Source organism: Mesoplodon bidens, assembly GCF_964165515.1.
Source record: "Mesoplodon bidens genome assembly, chromosome: 3".
NCBI classification, from domain to species: domain Eukaryota; kingdom Metazoa; phylum Chordata; class Mammalia; order Artiodactyla; family Ziphiidae; genus Mesoplodon; species Mesoplodon bidens.
The window spans coordinates 127,749,623-127,764,907 of NC_138178.1; the positions used below are offsets into that span (position 1 = coordinate 127,749,623).

Consider the following 15,285-nt stretch of genomic DNA (forward strand, 5'->3'; position numbering starts at 1 on the left):
TACTTTTTAAAAGGACAGACACAGTAAATAGTAGGAAGCAGGCTTAAAATTTACTCCATATTTAACATGAAAGTTTCCCTTAACAGTATATAATTGTATTCAACCACAAATATAGACTACTTTCTGTGTAGGTACTGCAATAGTCATTTCAATCTAAGAAAACTGTGTACCTAATGGACAGTCTCAAAACTATTTTATTCCATCAAATTAAGATTCCTATTATGGTTGAAAAATGTATATGGTCATCTACAATGGAGCAAATAGTTCTCTTGCTTTATGAGCTACCTTTATACTGCCCTCAGCCCTCTGGTTCCAGGTTTTACTGGGGTTATAAATGTAAATCAGAATGAACTGCTAGGCTTCGTACCAGTTTTTGGTGCTCTGACCTGACCTCCCTAGTTCAAAGGACTAAAGAAATTAAGTAGTTTCCAGGACTAAGGTAAGGCCAGAGGTTTGAATTAGTAGCTATTTTTGGAACAGAAATAGATCAGCTCAAGGCCTTGGGGTCAGTGATTAGATCAACAAATATTTTCCTTTCTATATTGTCTTTCATGTTGTCCTAAAATTTTTTGTGAGGAAAAAAAAATCTGTTGGGATTTTCTCCTGGCCTCAAATAAAAATACTATTCCACAAAATTCATAACTTAGCCACTGTTAGATAAATTATCTGCTGCCCTCTTTTAGGTGTTATAAAAGAAATTGATTAGAAAACACTAGCTCTTGTTATTTTCATGTAATAATATAATGAAGACAATTTTCCTATTGGAGCAAATTCTTAGATTATTTTAATTGTCCTGTTCTAAAATTTGTAAATTAATTCTATAAAACCAAGGGATGTTTGAATAATTTCCAAAAAATTCTTTTAAAATTTTGAATTTTCAAGGTCATTAACAAATAACCTGTTATTTATATATATATATATATATGTATACACACGTATATATATATATATACATGGTGACATATATGAGAAGAGTAAAATACAGAGTTGAAGCAAAAATACTAAATTTCAGTGTATTTGTATTGTTTGGATCGTTTAATATTGGTTAGTAAAGTTCTTTCCTCTCAGAATCTCTATGACAAGCATAAGTACATCCTATTTAGTGAGACTTATAAATGCGTAGTTTTGAGATTCTCCTCCCACCAACACGTGCACTCTAGTGTGCTTCTAGTTAATTGCATTCTTTAGAAATACTCTTTGTGACAGACACAACTTAATGAATATTTTGAAACTTTATTAAAGTAATGGCAAACAAAAACCAAAAACAACACAGAAGTAAATATAAATAGGTTGTATTAAAACTAAATGTTTACTATTAGAAAAAAATATACATCAGAGGAATCACAAAACTTATTTCCATAACTAAGGAAGCTTTGTATAAACTCTGTACATGCAAAAAAATAAATAGCTTCAGTTTCCCCATGAGAATAAAAATTGCAAATTTTAATTTTATACTTTCTTGAATACCTTTGGTTTTAAGATAGTAAAAAGAGAATCTATTTTTAGTCCATAAGTTTTTACTCAACCTTTAAATTCTAAGATGATACAGAATTAATCCAAGTCATAAAGCAAAGAATTCTGAAAACTGAATGAGCAATGAGTCACATGATCTTTAATAATCTGCACACGACCATCCTGCATATTGGTTTCCTTTATGTTGTCAAAACCAGGTGTATTGTGAACTTCAGTTTTGTTCAGTAATGAAGATGGGTGATCATCTAATTCTTTCTCTTCAGTTATTACGGGTTCTTTTAAATTCTCTTTTTCATCATTTGAGTGAACAGAACTTTTGTCTTTTATAAATTCAGGTTCCATTTTTGACTCAGGTTGCTGAGACTTTGCAAACGGCTTCTGAGACACATCGAGGGCCCCTTGTTGCAAGCATGCAACTGAACCACAACTGTCTGTTTCTAGTACTTTGACTGCTACAGATGAATTGGAATCAGCTGAGGTAGCAGCATGTTGTAGACTTTCTTTTTCAGTTAGATGACTTCCTTCATTGACTCTTCCTTCCTTCTCATGAAGCTGCTCAGAGTTACTACATTCTTGCAACTATGTCAGGAGAAACAGCAAATTAATAATTCTCTGAAACAAATAGAAAAGTAAATTGTACCCGCTGGAAACTTTTTTAAGTTGTGAAGGAATAACCCAGTAGACTTACAGATAGGCCCTCTGGCTTCCCCCTCAAGGTCATTCTCCAAATGCTGCCAGTCATATTTTAATCATGCAAACCTGGCATTGATTCTCTGATTAAATACTTTCATTGACCCTTCATCTCTTTCAGGATAAAATAATCCTGGCCTACAAACCTTTTAACATGGCCTATAAAACCCATTAGCAGTCATTCTTATAAGGGCATTCTTGAATTTCTTGAATTTTCTTGTATTTCTGTGATTCTTTAGAGCCTCTTTCCCCTGAATTCACATTACGAGTCAATTGTGCTAGTTACTCATTTGTGTCCAATACTGAAGACTATAAAAATAACCAAACTTAAGTTCAACTAGAAAGAATGAACAAACTGGATGACATAGTTCCCATGGTTTGAGAGTCAAAAAAAAGCTGTTTGTCCCTGGACTAATACTCATAATTCGCAAATGTTAGTTTCTCTCCATTCCTCACTGAACAGTTATTTTGGGATTAAAGGAGATAACATAAGTGAAAATGAACTGCTGATGTTTAATAGTAAAATACATATAAAAAAGTCTTTATTCCTCTTAACATCACTCTTCCCAGCCATCATGTCCACTTAGTTTAAAGTTATGATATAAAGAAATCAAGAATTAAGTTATTTGTTAGGCTTCAACCTTGTCCCAAATCACTACTCTATAGAGCCCACCAAAATCCTTACCTTTGCATGTATTTCAATCTTACTATCAGTAACCTGAAGAACTTCAATTAATGGTGGGGTTAGGGGCATCGTCTGTTTGAATGGAGGGCTCAGGACCTCTTCAAGAAACTCATTAACGTTTTCTTCACTGACAAATAACCTTTCCTAAAATAAAAAGAGAAAAAATATTCTACCTTATTGGTCATACTTGACAGAGTTGTATCTAAAAACAGCTCATAAAAGTTCTCACACAGTTCAGAATTGCACTTTTAAAATGTTTATTTTAATGTTATTTCTATGCTGTTTTGGCAAAAGAAAACTGAGTATTGTACAGAGCAATAAGAACAGCAAGAGTATATAGATATATAGGAAAAGACCCTAAAAGAAAAGTCTTAGTTCCTTTTCTAGGTCTCTATTAAATCTGAGGTATGTTTTCCCTCCAAGTAATCTTACTTACAAATTATCTTCCTTTATTTTTCCCCTCTATTTTGTAAGAATAACATCACCTCTAGAGTTATAAATGCAGTCCAAGCTAGAAAATGTAATTTAATTTTAGAACACTTCCTAATGAGTCAGCGAAAGATACACAGACAGGATCTATTTAAATTTTGTGTGACCAGTTAGCCTTTTAGTTCTTGGCTAGGTAAGAAAATATATTCTTTAGTATTCTCTCAAATGCTTGTCGATATAGTTTTTTTTCCCACATTGTGAGTTATTTTCACATTTATTAAAACAATTACAGGAAAACGACTGCCCCTTCCTAAATTTCCCCTTCTGATGACATAAACAGATAGTCGATTTCATATTTTATATTCTCACAAAGTATCTTACCTAGCCCTGGCTATTTACTTTACCATTTTTGGAGGGTTTCAAATTAACCACTTCTCACAGAAGATACACCTCATAAAGTAAAAATTTAACTCATTAGCAAATTTCTAGAAAAACAGGAAGAAGTAAAACTTCCTGGCAGGTTAAAGCCCAAGGCCCCAAACTTAATTTTTAATATATAATCTGTGCAACTAGTGTTGTGAATTTGGGAATTTAACCCTTGAATATCTTAAAAGAGCTAAAAAAAATTTACATGTAACATTGATACAAACCTCAATCAAAAATACCAATTGTTCACTTATGAGTTTAAAAATTTCTATAGAACGTCAAACTTTTTTTCCCCCAGTATTTGCCAATAGTACTGGAATATTGAATCTCAAGATCCTCAATAATCTAAAAGGTATAGTAGCAACTACGAAATGATATCCTAGGTAAACCTGATAATGCACAGCCCCAGTTTTTGCCCAAAAGAGATGTAGCTGATGTGATGTTGGTACCAACAAAGGCTTATATTACACTTTGTTAAATGCCAGCCATTGTGCCAAGTACTAGCAGGGAACAGATTAAAACAGATGTAAAAAGAGGTAATTTCAATGTAATATAACGCCCACCAGAAGACAACCCCACCAATATCAGCGACTGAAATTAAGCAGTACCATATGGCCGAGAGGGCAAGGGATTTAGATTCACACCTGCAAGTTGGTTTTCCTACAAAAGAACTGTGTGGCACAGGCTGAGTTACTTTTGCTCTCTGGAAGTAAACTATTATTTACTTTCTAAGGCTGGAAAAAGCTATTTACCAACTTAAAATATGGCCATAATAGAATGCCTCTTAAACCTATTTGTGTCACAACCCCTTTGAGAATATGACTAAAGTTACAGCCCTTCTCAAGGGCAACTGTGAAGATTTGAAACCCATCCACCAGAGAGGATGCGTTAAGTTTTTTTCGTTGTTTTCAATATGCGTTTAAGTGTACTTAACATCTTTCATCAAGTGCATCAATTTCAAGTCATCAGGAGAGAAGTTATAATGGGAAATCCTTTGTTTAGGATAAACTGAGTGTGCCTGTGATAGCAAGTGTAACAGAATATTTCAAACATTAGGACTCTAGAAAGAACTGTTACCTGCAAAGAATCTTTGTTTAAACCATAATACCACTCTCTCCACTGTCCATGGCACTCTGGAGATTTGGCCAGTTCTATCACTGCATTGTTTGAAGAAATGCTAATCACTGGTTCTTTGGTATTCAACTTATTCTCTGGAGTAAATTGCAAAACGAAGGAATAATAAACTAAGTCTTGGGTGGAGAAGGACAGTTTGTACCAGAGGGGAGTCACTTCCCCTTGAAGACTTTGAGGCTGGATCCAAGGCACTTGAATGAGCAGAGTCAGGGATTCTTCATCCTGATTACACTGCAAAGGCGGACACAGAGGTTCCCCGCGGTCGGTCCCGGGACCACCCATGGCTCGATCAGCTGGCTCCCTGCGGGTGCCTTCCCGGGCCTCCAGCGCCTCCACGCCGAGAGTTCGGCGCGCGCTCACTTTTCCTGCAGAAGAACCCCTGTCAAGGTCCCCGGATGAAGTACTAGGAGCGCCTCCGCCACCGTCCCCGGGTGAGTTCCCAGCTCCGGGAGGCGGCTCCTCCCGGATGCCTGTTGTTGATCTCTCTTGCCCGCTGAAATCCCGCTCCTCGGGTTCTGAGACGCGCTCCTCCCCGGCGGCGTCCGGGGTGGTGATGCCGGCGTCCGCAGTCCAGCCTCGGCTGGGATCCGGGCCTCCGTCCGCCCCACCAACCCCCGCCGGGCTCGCCTGCTCCTGGTGAGCGGAAGCGCAGGGCGCGCCGTCAGTTCCGGGCCGGTCGGCGGCCTCTTCCGGGGTCGCGGCGGGCTCCGGGTGCGTGGCGGGCAGCGCCACAGGTAGCGTGACCACCAGCTGCCGCCGGGCCTTGTTGAATTGCGCCTTGCCGCAGCTGTCATCCACCGGGTACGGGAGCGAGAGCCGCAGCCGGTAGTCGGGTTTCCTCGAGTCGAGGCACAGCAGCTTTCCCGTCACCTCCAGCGCCGCCTGCTCGGCCGAGCGCAGTAGTGGCAGCTCGATGGTGACCACCAGCTCGTGGGGCACAGTACTGGGGGCCGAGTCCCGAGAGCAGCGGTAATCCTGGAGGTCCACGTGGTGGCGCTGCACCACGCTGTAGCTAGGCTCGGTGGGGGCGGGCTGTAGGACGGCCTCTGGAGGGGAGGGCGCCTGGGGCCTGGGGATCGCAGCGCTCCCGGCGGCCTCCGGGTGCCGGTAGGGGTAGGGAAAATCGGGGAGAGGGCTCTCCGGCTCCCCCTCGGGCCGGGCCGGGGAGCCCCCGGGCAAGGGCGTGCGTAGCACGGCGGCCTCCGGGATCCCCTTGTACTTGACCTTCAGGATCTTGGCATTCCTGCGGTCCAACTTCACGCCGAACTGCTTCTCCACGGCCTCCAGGGCCGTGGCGTCCAGCATCTGGCGGAAGCGCTCATGGCGTCGGGCCAGCGCGAGCGCGTCTGGGTGGAAGACCACGTCGTAGACAGTGTAGCGGCTTCCGCGGCCCCCAGCGTACTCGCGGCCCGGCGCCAGGCTGTAGGGCAGGGACCACTGGCCGCCGGAAGCCGCGCCCCTGGAGCCGGGCCGGCTGCTGGGCGCGCACACCAGCGCGTTGCTGCACACGTTCACGAAGCAGCGCCGGGTCCCATCCAGGCTGGTGCGCAACACGTGGCCCGGTTCCGGGTGCACGAACCGCACCTCCACTCCTCGCTCACGCTCCAGGGCCGTGATCTCCTCCTCGTAGCGCCGCCGGTTCTCGGGGTCCGTAATCTCCTCGGCGTACTCGGAGAACATTCGCCGGAACTCCGGGTCCCGGAAGGCGGAGGTGAGCTGCTGGACCTCCTCTCCGCTCAGGTCCAAGTCTTCCAGCGGCGAAGAGGCTGCCGCCTTGGCCATGCTGCCCCTCGGCTCCTTGCCCAGGGGCCAAGGGAGATGAATCTGAGACCGAGTGGGAAGAACGCGTCGTAGAGTCGCCGGTCTGGGGAGAGTGAGGCGGCGGAGGCCTGTAACCGCCAGAGAATTGAGCCTCGGGCAGCGCGTGCTTGTTGCCATAGTGACACCACCAACATCCGGGAGGAGGGGCAGGAATAGGGGCGACGGAAATAAATCAGAAATAGCCTTAGTTTCTTCAAACCAACATTATGCATTTTTAAGATTCCTGTGCCATGGTGCAGTTACCTCCGCAAAATAACCATCTGAATAATTATCATAATTAACAGCATCATGTACGTTATCCATTGTTCACAACACTTAAAGGTAGACCTAATCCCCATTTCACAGATGAGAAGATAGGACCTGAGAAGTTACCTGATGAAAGTTACAAAGCTAATACATTCACAAACTGTGATTCTAACAACTTTATATGCTTTATTCACTTCGCTAAACCAGCATTTCAGTCTCCTAGATATTTCACCAATTTGCCGTTTACAACTCTCATTTGGTGCAAGAGATATTATGGGCAGGCTATTCATAAATAGCCAATGATCACTAAACATGACTTCTTTAATAATAAAAATGCAAATATAAGATACTACATATCACCTATCAAAATGGAAAAGGCTTTTTTTTTAAAAAACAATTACTCTATTTCCTTGGGGTGGTAGAATTATATTAATAAAACCTTTCTAGAGAGAGTTTGGTAGCTGTATAAAAAGCCTTTAGAATGTGCATATTTTTTTTGATCCAGCAATTTCAACTTTGAGAGCATGCTCAAGAAACCATGATTCTAAAAGTTTGGGAAGAAGCTAAGAATTCAACAGTGGGACTAGTTGAGCAGATTTTGGTACAGCCATGCAATGGGATTCTATGCAGCCATTCAAATAGATATTATAGAAGAATATTTATTGATTGGGGTAGTTATTAATTGGTAGTTGTTAAATCCAGTGATCATTTTTCTGTTCTCATTTTATTGAAACTCTCAGCAACATTTAACACAATGTTGGCATTACCTCAATGTCGAGACACCATCCAGGTTTCTCTCCTACCTCATCACATGCACTGGCACTTCCTGTGGTTTCCCCACACTGAGACCAAGTGTTGGCTTTTCTCATAGCAGAGGAATCTCAGCCTACTCCCGTCTTGTGTGATCTACCTGGCCCCTAAGGCATAATGTCACATGACGGTGCCTCATACCCAGATTTCTGCGGTGCGGTCAGCCGTGCTTCAGCTGATTAAACACCAGGTCGGGGAGCACACCACCTCTCTGTTCCTCAGAGTATTAGCCCTGGATACCCTTGCAGTGCTGTTCCTCTGCTAGCCCATTTTTCAGACCTCTACTTCCTTTTCATTTCCAGACAATGTCCACTTCCACCTGATTCTAGTTCCTCTTATTCTAATAATTATTGCCTGATTTGCAACTTATCGGCTCGTACATAGTTAACTGCTCTGCTTCATCTTACATCACCTTGCTAACCCGTAAACATACCCTATCTTTTTAGGCGTTAAATGTGTTCCTAACGAAAGCTTTCGTATTTAGCTCTATGGTTCTTGTAACCGGACCAACAACCTTGCAGTTTCTATTTCACTTTCAAGGCCCAAATTGTAAATTTTCCCAAGTAATCTAGTAGCTTTTGAACTTGTGCCTTGATTTCACCTTTAGTCAAAATTTCCAGGCTATTCTTGAAATTAAAGCCAGTCTTGCTCCTCTAACATCAGACCTCTTCTAATACTCTGAAATTTTACACCCTTAAACCACATCTCAAATTGCCACTTCATCCTTAACCAGAATTCACTTATCACAACATTCAGATTAAATTTCTTGAGGAATTTTCTTTCAGTGTCATTTTAATTTTTTTATCAGTATCTCTTCCCCAAAAAGCTTTGAAAGAAATATCTTCCATTCCAGGCTTTCTGTAATATTAAGATTATTCCTACATTTGAAATACTCTTTGTACGTTTAACAACTTCCTGTCATTCAGATTCATTTCTGGGCCATCACCATAGTCCCCCCCCCCATAAACTAATAGATAAGGGCATGGTGTTGAGTTATTATACCCAAAATAGCAAAAGTCTGCTTCAAAGTGAATATTATTCCTTTCAAATGTAAAAACTATGGGGACGGTGTGTTTTTAAATTTTCAGTGCCAAAAGGTAATTATGTAATGAATATCATAGTAATATCCTGAAACAAAGATTTTCACTATCATTAGAATAGATTCTGTGACTTGAAATTTAAACAATTTGCAATTCTTGAATATACTATTAAGACTCTTATGGTGAACATTAGCGTGTAACTAGTAGAGAAATAATGAAACTTACATTTTTAAACATAAATGTATACTTGGATTATATATTTTTACCCATTTTCATATTTTTCCTAACAGATTATGCAGAAAATATTTTTCCTATAAAACTCTGTAAAGTATACCATCATGTTTATTTTATTTTATTTATTTTAAAAAATATTTACTTATTTATTTGGCTGTGCCGGGTATTAGTTGCCGCATGTGGGATCTTCGTTACCGCGTGCAGGATCTCCATGGCGGTGTGCGTTTAGTTGCCGCGTGCGGGATCTAGTTCCCTGACCAGGGATTGAACCCGGGCCCCCTGCAGCACGGAGTCTTAACCACTGGACCACCACGGAAGTCCCCATCGTGTTTACTTTAATATTTCATAAAATAGAAATTTAAGCAGAACATCCTAAAGTTTACCATAATTTTATTGTAACAAAATCAAAATTACATAAAATATAAAATTAAGCAGAAAATTGATGAATTCTATTTCTTCAGATGGTCTTTAAGAATCTCAAAACCCTTGGAGTTTGCTGAAAAAAGAAAATATTCATAAAATTAAACATTTTGGAAACCTAAGTTATTGTACATTTCCTAATATTTAGTTTTAGTTAATTTTAAAAATAGGTCAATACATGCATATTGTTCCAAATTTAAAAGGGGACACAGTGAAAAATAAGTCTGTCTCACACTCTATTTCTGCTCTCAGAAGCAACAGTATATCTTATAAAGATTGTCTAATCATATACAAGCATGTGTGTGGGGTAAATGCTTTAAAAACACACAAGTGGTAGAATACAATGAACACTATTCTACCCCTTTTTTTCAATTAGTAATAAACACATATTTATAATTTTTAACTAATCCCTTCCTCTATGGCTTTGAAATTTAATATAAATTAGAAAAGTTCTGAATAACTTTTAAATAGATACACATTTAAGTTATTTGTTTTGCAATTTTATAAAAACTACAGTAAAAACAGCTGTACCCAATGTTATGCATAAACCAAGTATACCTGTAGGATAAATTCCTAGAAATGGAATTGCTGATATATGCAGTTGAGGTCTTAAGAAAAAAGTTTTTACCATTTTTTATTCTGACCAACTCTGTGTGAGAACGGGTGTTTCTCCCCTACATCACCAACACTGTGTTTTTAAATAAAACAACTGTATTTGAGAGCACATGTTGAAACAGGGTTACACCTTATCTACTTTGGCTACATTTCTGTGGTTAACTCTACAATATGATTTCACAAATATTCTAAGAAAAAAATTCTTTTTAGGAGAAACTAAGTAGCAGTAAAACCAAATTATTTCACTATATCATGAAAACTTTTTCTCTCTCAAAAAAGAAAAAACCAAAAAAGTCACATCAACTTGTTTGATCCAGCACTGAAAAAACTCCTCAAATTATCACTACTAAATTATAGTTTGGGGCTTCCCTGGTGGCGCAGTGGTAGAGAGTCCTCCTGCCGATGCAGGGGACACGGGTTTGTGTCCCTGTCTGGGAGGATCCCACATGCCGCGGAGCGGCTGGGCCCATGAGCCATGGCCGCTGGGCCTGCGCGTCTGGAGCCTGTGCTCCGCAACGGGAGAGGCTACAACAGTGAGAGGCCCGCGTACCGCAAAAAAAATAAAAATAAAAAACAATAAATTATAGTTTGGAAATTATGTCAAGGGTTTTCAGCATCTGACTCCACAGATGATAAAGGGACCAACTATTTCAACTCAACAGTGAATGTCAACTGCAAGTCAAGGACTGTTCTAGAAACTTTTAAGAGGGACAGGCACATAAGTGACTAAAGCAGTGTGTTAAACTGTCATAGAAGTCTGTATACAGTGCTTAGATTCTAAGCACTGTACTTAGATTAACAATTCTGCATGGCAATCAGGGAGCATTACAAGAAATGTAACAAGTGTCTTGTGCTATCATAATAAATCGGTTAATTTCCTATTGTGGTTTATTTGCTTATCTCCCAACTCATTAAAAAAAGAATATTAACTGGTTTGCCAAGATAAATATAATAAAAAGATAAAAGTAAGGAAATCAGGAAATTCAGGTAAGAGAAAAATACAGATCAGAAAAGAAGAGGAAGCCAGAGCCACAGCCAACATTTATACTAGTAATTCCTCTGCTGCTGTAGAGGTGGGCTGCACGTTTGGCCGTGCTTCCTGGCAGCTAACACAAAGGGAGTCTATTAGTAGATTTACAGTCTCCCCAAGATGAAAATAAACAGTTGCTTGGGACAGACACAGATTTCTCTTGTCCTGAGATCTGTTGAAAGTGCCCACTATTGGTTTTCATAGCAGAAGAAGTTTTATATGTCTGTGAATTTATACCAAATCTCAGTTCAGTAAAAGTCAATGTAAAGACGGACAAAATAGGGAATTCCCTGGTGGTCCAGTGGTTAGGACTCTGCACTTTCACTGCCAAGGGCCTGGGTTCAATCCCTCGTTGGGGAACTAAGATCCCACAAGCTGAATGACGTGGCCAAGAAAAAATTTTAAAAAGGTGGACAAAATATGCTCCAGAGGTGACCTAATCCTGGGGTCACAAAATCACTGTCAACAACAGCAAGTGGTTGAGACAGGTAAGAGCGTTGCCTTTACCTAAAGGCATTCCCAGTCAAAAACAGATTTGCTTAAGGATTCATTGTGGGCTAGGTGAAGTCAAACACATGTTCAGCTTATGGAATAGAGGCTAGAATATCAATGACTTTTTTGTGTGTGTGTGCTACGCGGGCCTCTCACTGTTGTGGCCTCTCCCATTGCGGAGCACAGGCTCCGGACGTGCAGGCTCAGCAGCCATGGCTCACGGGCCCAGCCGCTCCGCGGCATGTGGGATCTTCCCGGACCAGGGCACGAACCCATGTCCCCTGCATCGACAGGCAGACTCTCAACCACTGCGCCACCAGGGAAGCCCCTCAGTGACTTTTATAAGAGTATCTGTCTGGTTATATTCCAAAAACTAAGCAGTGCCTGGAATACAGTAAGATTCAAGTACACGTCAAATGAGTGAATCCAAGAATAAAATTTAGAATATCCCAAAGTGAACGGACTTTAATCCTCCATGAATACTGAGCAGCAAAAATAATGCAGAAATTTTTTTTCAAGAAATATATGTAAGAAGCTGTTAATCATGGTTTCAGGGTTAGGAAACGGAGCTACTTTTTCCTTTTCAATTTTATACTTTTAAGCATTATTTGAAATTTTTATCATGTACTTGTGTTTTTATTTAAATAAAGATGTTAATTACAAAATAAAAAAAAGACAATTAGGTTGGGTGTTCAAGATTATATTCTCTGAGAACCTGGAGGTATTTGGTTACTGTTCTTAACTGGAGGTGGGAAACAAAATATAATTAACCAAGAAATCACACGTTAGGATGCCTGAATCTAAGGGAAACCGTTAAAATGCAGATTTCTGGGCCCTACAACTGGAGAGAGACATTTGATACGTTTGGGGTGGGATCCTGGAACTTAACATTTTTAACAAGGACCCCAGAGGATTCTGATGCACGTGGTCTACAGGACACCCTCTGAAAACCACTACCCACCAAGTGATTATTCTTTTTTCCCCAAGACCTCCCCCCAACTCCAACCCCTCACCATCACCACACTCAACCCAGCTCCCCTACAATTCTTTGCTGCCAATTTAAGGCAGATTACCTAGGTTTTGAGAACCAACCATGTGGACGGCAAGGCTTACCTCTTGGAATAATAACATCATCAGGAGTCTGCCTGTAAAAGAACTAGCCCACCTCCACAGCCAGTCTGAGATTTCCCTCAGAAAACAGTTTCTTGGTCTATTTCATACAAATGTGCCATCAAGTACATACAATTCTGTGTCTCCCAGCATGAACACAGTAAGTTCAGCCTAGAACATTTCCAATGAGCTACTGTAGACTTTTAAAAACTTCAGCACACCTACAGAACATCTGAATTTTAGCAATATTACACCAAGAGACAGCTGTTTCTTGCTGTTTCTGAGGGCACACTTACCTATCTTCTACTGTCTTACTGGAAGGATAAAAAACTTTGAATGAAAATCCACTTCTTGGAAAAGAGCCCTTTGGAGAGAAAAATGCCCATAAGTGAATACTCAACTTTTAAAAAAGAATCCCTATTTTTAAAATCAAACTCCTTGCTCCTAAATTAAAAATAAAGTTACAAGATGTGACTATAAAGTAATGAGACAAAGTTTTATATGCTCTTTATAGAGAAAAAATATTACTATAAAATACCCCACTTGAAGCAAAAAGTCAAGTTGACTAGAACAGTTAATGCTAACAAATGTGACTAGAAATGCTTAGGAGGGGTTCTACTTAGTATAAGAAATAAACAGTACTGGGTGATGATAAATAAGCATATAAGACACTCAAACATCATGTTCGAGAAGTCTTTCCTGCCCCTCTCCCCAGTAAAAATCTGGGTTTGATGCCCTGCCATTGTGCCCCCCAAACAACTGAGCAGTAGTCACACATACAATTGTCTGTCCATTACTAAACTCTAAAGTTATTGAGCAGACTCTGTCTTTTCAGTCTTTGTGACCCTGGCACTAGCTCAATGTCTGGCCCATTGCAGGCATTCATTAATGGGAATAAGTATCAAGAAAGGATGAAGCAATGTCAAAACCAAGTTTTGGGCTTGCCCAAAAGGTTAAAAAGATATAATGATGGTGTAGGAACTGGTTATTTACTCATTTACAGTATGAAAAAGTGGAAAAATTCAGAAATAAAGTGGTTTCAAATAGAGCGTTAACTATGAGAATGCCCAAAGAGTTCCATTTAAATAAGGAAATAGCCTCATTGTGACAAGAATATTGAAATGTGAATAAAGATTCTACAAAAATTAGGGCCACAAATTTCAAACAATGAAACCAAATCAGCTGACTGTGCTCATCCTTAGAGCAGTAGTTCCCAACTAGGAGACATTTGGCAAGTATCTGAGGACATTTTCGATAGTTACAACTGGGGGCTGCTACAGGCATCTAGTGGATGGAGGTCAGGGATGCTGCTAAACACCCTGCAATGCACAGGATGGTGCCCCAGAACAAAGAATTATCTGGTCCAAAATGTCAATAGTTCTGTGGTTGCAGAAGCCAGACAAAATAAATGTGTGTGTGAGAAAAGCAGTAAGGGATGATGTTTCTAGAAATGACCTAGATGAAATAAAAAAGTACTAAAGTTTAAAATTCACAAAAATCAAGGAAACATACAGATTAAAAATCACTAGTGAAGGGCTTCCCTGGTGGCGCAGTGGTTGAGAGTCCGCCTGCCGATGCAGGGGACACGGGTTCGTGCCCCAGTCCGGGAGGATCCCACATGCCGCGGAGCGGCTGGGCCTGTGAGCCGTGGCCGCTGAGCCTGCGCGTCCAGAGCCTGTGCTCCACAACGGGAGAGACCACAATAGTGAGACGCCCGCGTACCGCAAAAAAAAAAAAAAAAAAAAAAATCACTAGTGAAGATATTTGACATAAAAAGCAACATTATGCAGCATTTAGTCCCCAAGTTCAAAAAGTCAATCATACTTTTATAGAAATTCAGAAGCAACTCGTAGACTCTGAAGCAATTTCAAGGTTCTGCATAAAAATGAAATATTAAACTGTGTCCCAGTAGGAATTTCCACATTTATCAGTCTTAGATTTTTGGGACTTGGACAATTTCCAACAACAACAATAACAACAACAAAAAAATCCTCCTCAAAGGACAAGTACCATTAACATGTTTAAAGGGAACGGAATACATGCTCTGAAAGTAATTTCCAGAAAGGAATCCCAAGGCAAGTTACTTTGAAGGGGAAAATATTCATCCGGATTTATAAGCTTTGGTGCATTTTTTTTTCTTTTTTAAGAAAAGTCACGTTACTTTATAGTCACATACTCTTTTGAAAGTTTAAGAACTTTCTGTTTAAACCAAATTAATTCAGTGTTTCATTTATAGTATATTTTTACTCCAACAGTAATTGATTAAACATATATTTTAAATTTAAAGAAGTAACACTCTAATCTTGACAAATTATGACTACATAATGTTAACTACGTTCTTACAGGGTTTATGCAGAGGCATTCAGTATTGGTCAAAGTAAAAGGATCGTATTTGTCTGCGATGACAAGTAGGTCAGGCACAGGGTACACTCTCAGAGCATAGTCATACGCCCAATACACAGGGCAGACATAAAGAGGGAGAGGAGTCAGGTGTCCTTGGGATAAGATAGTCTTTACAAACTACAAAAGAATGACACAAAACAAACTTCAGTGCATTTGCAAAAGCTAAAAGAGCAACAAAGAATTTCAAATTAAATAGTAATTACCAAAGTGACTTAGAAAATCTGAGA

At 40.1% G+C, this 15,285-nt stretch overlaps 2 protein-coding genes across 2 annotated transcripts in view; both read right to left on the bottom strand.

The window, feature by feature from the left end:
- Positions 1–967: 967 nt before the first annotated feature.
- DNAAF2 (dynein axonemal assembly factor 2) lies at positions 968–7,670 on the bottom strand. Its single transcript, XM_081228835.1, has 3 exons — positions 4,781–7,670; positions 2,849–2,992; positions 968–2,052 (listed from the first exon to the last, which is right to left on the bottom strand). The coding sequence occupies exons 1-3, from the start codon at positions 6,773–6,775 to the stop codon at positions 1,552–1,554; spliced, it is 2,640 nt and encodes an 879-aa protein (XP_081084961.1). The 5' UTR covers positions 6,776–7,670; the 3' UTR covers positions 968–1,551.
- Positions 7,671–9,365: 1,695 nt separating this feature from the next.
- Positions 9,366–15,285, bottom strand: part of POLE2 (DNA polymerase epsilon 2, accessory subunit) — a 29,594-nt gene continuing 23,674 nt past the window's right edge. The window contains exons 17-19 of the mRNA XM_081228348.1: positions 14,999–15,175; positions 12,952–13,019; positions 9,366–9,484 (exon numbers count right to left, since the gene is read on the bottom strand). Coding sequence (XP_081084474.1) covers positions 9,466–9,484; positions 12,952–13,019; positions 14,999–15,175 — 264 coding nt within the window. The 3' untranslated portion in view covers positions 9,366–9,465. The remainder of the gene's footprint in view (positions 9,485–12,951; positions 13,020–14,998; positions 15,176–15,285) is intronic.

What these genes read in the sequence shown, in the direction of transcription:
- DNAAF2 (XM_081228835.1), bottom strand. Translation starts at nt 6,775, where the DNA reads ATGGCAACAAGCACGCGCTGCCCGAGGCTCAATTCTCTGGCGGTTACA. An exon ending in TAAACAAAGATTCTTTGCAG is followed by an intron (nt 2,993 to 4,780) that starts GTAACAGTTCTT and finishes TTTTTATTTTAG; the next exon opens with GAAAGGTTATTTGTCAGTGA. An exon ending in AGATTGAAATACATGCAAAG is followed by an intron (nt 2,053 to 2,848) that starts GTAAGGATTTTG and finishes CTCCTGACATAG; the next exon opens with TTGCAAGAATGTAGTAACTC.